We start from the raw sequence: 3,756 nt of genomic DNA, 5'->3' as shown, positions 1-3,756 counted from the left end.
CTTCTATATACAGCTGTTCATCTTTATGGGATGTCCGCTTGGTGGATGGATGGACGGACAGACAGATGGATGGGTAGATGGATGGAGGGATGGAGGGACTGAAGGATTGGAAGGGTGTATACACAAGTGGGTGGATGGATAGAGGTGTGGGTGGATGGATAGACAGATCAAGGATGGATAGTTGATGGATGGATGGATGATGGAGGGATGGATGATGGATGGATGATGGATGGGTGCTTTGAGGATGGATGGCTGAGAGATGAACAAATGGATGGATGGATGGATGTAAGGAAGAAGGATGAAAGGAAGGAAGGAGGTGGACAGATGGAGGGACGGATGGATGCTTGATGAGCAAACAGATGGGCAGATAGATGAGGGGACGGATGAGTGGGTGGATATGTGTAGGTAGACAGATGGGCAGACAGGAGGGTGGGTAGATAATGGCCAGCTTGGGTGGGTGGGTGGATGGACAGACAGATGGCAGCATGGTGGTGGCACCTTGGCTTTGGAGCTGCCAGGTTGAAGTTTTACCTTGACGTTACTGGAGGACGTCTTTCGCCCTCTGAGTCTTGGTGTCCTAGTGAGGGCGCTGCTGCCCACTGCAGAGGGGCCCCGTGAGACCTAAATAGCTGCGCGGGCAGAGGGCCTCGTGCAGGTGGTGCTCCCTGGCATTGCCCCGGTCCTGGCTGGAGAAGGCTCACGTTTCCTGTCTCCCTCTGCCAGCCGACGAGGACGAGGCCCCTGGCTGCCTGTGGCTACCCCTGCGGACGCTGGATGGGCCGAGCCTGCCTGAAGCCGACCCCCTGGACCCCCGAGGAGCCTTCCCTGCGTCCCCCTCCTCACCCTCCCCGCCCGCCTCCCCGGCCTCGGCACCCCCCGCGGCCACATTCCCCGGGGCCTCCCGGCCCTCGCTGCCCTCCTCGACGGCACCCCAGCCCCCCGGGAAGCCCTCAGGGGCTGAGGCCTCGGACTTGGAACGGCGGCTGCTGGACTCGCAACGGCAGCAGGGCGCCCTGCTCAGCGCCTGGTCCCAGCAGCAGAGTACCCTGATGGCCCAGCAGAACCTGCTGCTCCAGCGGCTGGCCGACGGCGTCGAGGCCCTCAACCAGACCCTGGAGAGGCTGGTGGAGGCCCTCCCGACCCGGGGCGCCTCGCCAGCAGTCCCAGATGGCTCCCCTGGGGGCGGGACAGCCTGCAGGCCAGCTGGAGGCTCCCAGGGCAGCCACACAGGCCAGGAGGTCTTCTCAGGGATGATCCTGAAGGTGGAGGAGGAGATCTAGGGTCTGGACCCCGTGGGCCGCGTGCAGAGCAGGGACTCCGGTCCTGCCCCTCTGAGGGGCAGAGATGGGGCCTCGATGGAGCCAGAGAGGATGCAGGACTTGGCCTGTGGTTGCCCCTTCCGTCCTGCCATTGTCCGTGGGCCTGTGACGCGAACGGAGGGCCGGGCTGAGGTCTGCTCAGGGTGACGCCGGTGGGCGGACTGAGCCCCCTCCGCTCCCATCCCGTGCTCCGACCGTCGGGGCGAGTGCTGTGGAGGGCAGAACGGGGCGCCTCTCGGCGGGCAGTGGGTGAGCGGAGCTGCGGGAAGAAGCACGCGGAGCGCAGCGCCCCCAAACCACTGCCTCGGGTGTGGGTCCTCGAGTGTGGCTCTGCTGGGCCCCCAGAAAGCCCCCGGCGTGTGCCCTGGAGTGACTCCTGGAAGCCCGCCTGCTCTGCGGGCGTATGGACTGAGGGGGGCTGGGCCCCTGCATCCTCTTGATTCTGCCCCGAGGGAACCACGCCCCATGGGCCTGCGGTTATTTCTCTCTATTTTATGCCTGCGGTGTGGGGTATATATATGTATGTGCACATATGTTCGTTGGTACTGGACGGGGTGGGATGCCATTTTATACCTGTCGACTTTTCTTGGAAAAAGATATTTTTCTCATATAAGCATAAAATAACAACAAAAAAAGGCAGTGATGATAACGAGGGTGATGCTGACAGGAAATGAGATGGAGCCCGTCTGTCTGCGCGGGGGCTCTGCCTCTGCCCTCGGCTGGCAGGCGGCCCTGATCCCCCCGCCGGTGTCAGATCCGCCTCACCTGTGACTCCTGGCCCTGCGGGGTCCCTCGGGGCTGGCCCCAGATCCTGGCCCCGCCAGGCAGGGCACAGGGGCTCAGCGCACAATTCGGGTGGCTGTTGGGGTCCTCGTGGCCCTCGGGCTGTGCCACCTCCAGCTTCCCCTTGGCTGCCTTCTCTAGACTCGTGATGAAAGCCTTTTCTGGAAGCGAGAGGCTGAGGTCCTGGCGTAAACTGGACAGCGTGCTGGTCCCAGGGCTCCCAGGCAGCCTGGCACTGAGGGGAGCAGAGACCAGGGTGGAACACACACAGTGGGAGGGACTTTTCCTGGTTTCTCTGTTTACCGTGGGGCCAGCAGCATGTCAGCAGCTCTTGTCCACAAAAGAGAGCCCGAACTCCTTAACTGCCCATCCAGCCCTCTGCAGTGTGGCCAGCGCCCTTCCAGCCTCCTCTTCCCCTGCGGTCTGGAGGACACCATGTGTTCTCCATGGCGGCCTTTCCTTCAGCCCTACAAAGCCAGAGTGCATTTCAGTGCCATGTCTGGCGTCTTTCTAGAGCTTCATTCCAGGTGAAAGGCACGGACCCTGCTTGTCCACTAAGATGCCCACTGCAGTGGACACACATCTCTCTATAGGCAATGAACACTGCTCTCCAAGGTTACCCACTAACCCTGGTCAACACCTACTCGGATCCCAACCTAGCTCTGACCCTGGTCACACTCGGAGCCCTGATCCTGGTCACATGCTGAGCCCTGACCCTGGTCCCGTGCTGAACTCTGACCCTGGTCCCGTGCTGAACTCTGACCCTGGCCAGTCCCATAATCCCTATTGGACACCTGCTCTGGGCCCTGCACTGAGTGCTGAGGACACAGCAGCCCAGGCTGAGTAGAGGTCTGACTGCCTCCAAGGGCCAGTGTGCTCTCTGCCCGCTGAGGACCAGGCAGGGCACGACTGGGCTGGGGTGCCTGCCTGTCGGGCCATCGGTCTGCGGGTGCACGAGGGAGCCTGGGTGGCAGGCAGGGGGACAGGAGCTCTGCCTGGCCTCGAGCGCAGGGGTGTTCCTGCGGGAAGGGGAACCAAGGGTCTGGGGTCGGGGTGGCCTGAAGATCCGTTAGGAGGAGGCTGGGTCTTGGCTTAGACAGGAGCTGGTCAGAAGCAGAGCTTTGAGGGAGGAGCATGTGAGGTGAGGCAGCGGGGAGACATCTGACCCTCCCGGGGGGGTTCCAGAACCTTCTCTGCCTTCTGCCCAGACTCTGGGCCGGGTGACCAGGCAGATGGCGGGCCTGGACAGGGAGATGGGGGAGAGGAGGGCCACCAGGAGGGTGGTGAGGGCGGGCAGCGTTGCTGTCCTGTGCGGGGCCCGGGGGCCAGGGGGGCTCTGAGGACCCCGTGTGGGAGCCCGGGGACAGGGTGGCAGAGAGAGGAGGAGACCCCGTGGAGGCTGGGTGACAGGTGCCCGGGGGTTTTAAGGAGAGGGGGAAGGGCAGCAGCGTCCCGTGCACAGAGCAGCCCATAGGTGTGAAGGCCGAAGGGTTCTGATGCGGGGCGTCTAGAAGGCGTCAGCCACCACGGCAGGCCATGTTTCTGTGGCCTGCTCTGGTTGACTGCAAGACCTCTGTGTTCCAGTGAGACAGGCTGGAGGGTGGCCAGGACAGCTTTCCTCAGATCCTGCAGAGACCCCAGGTCACCATGGCAA

The 3,756-nt window shown here is 62.9% G+C and overlaps 1 protein-coding gene across 1 annotated transcript in view; it reads left to right on the top strand.

The window, feature by feature from the left end:
• TSNARE1 (t-SNARE domain containing 1) overlaps window positions 1-1,280 on the top strand; it is a 50,340-nt gene extending 49,060 nt beyond the window's left edge. Inside the window, exon 13 of the mRNA XM_065895158.1 lies at window positions 724-1,280. Coding sequence (XP_065751230.1) covers window positions 724-1,280 — 557 coding nt within the window. The remainder of the gene's footprint in view (window positions 1-723) is intronic.
• Window positions 1,281-3,756: the final 2,476 nt, after the last annotated feature.

The sequence above is a fragment of the Phocoena phocoena genome, chromosome 17 (assembly GCF_963924675.1).
Source record: "Phocoena phocoena chromosome 17, mPhoPho1.1, whole genome shotgun sequence".
NCBI lineage: Eukaryota > Metazoa > Chordata > Mammalia > Artiodactyla > Phocoenidae > Phocoena > Phocoena phocoena.
The sequence above is the reverse complement of the archived record's forward strand: the minus strand, read 5'-3'. Positions and strand labels throughout refer to the sequence as shown.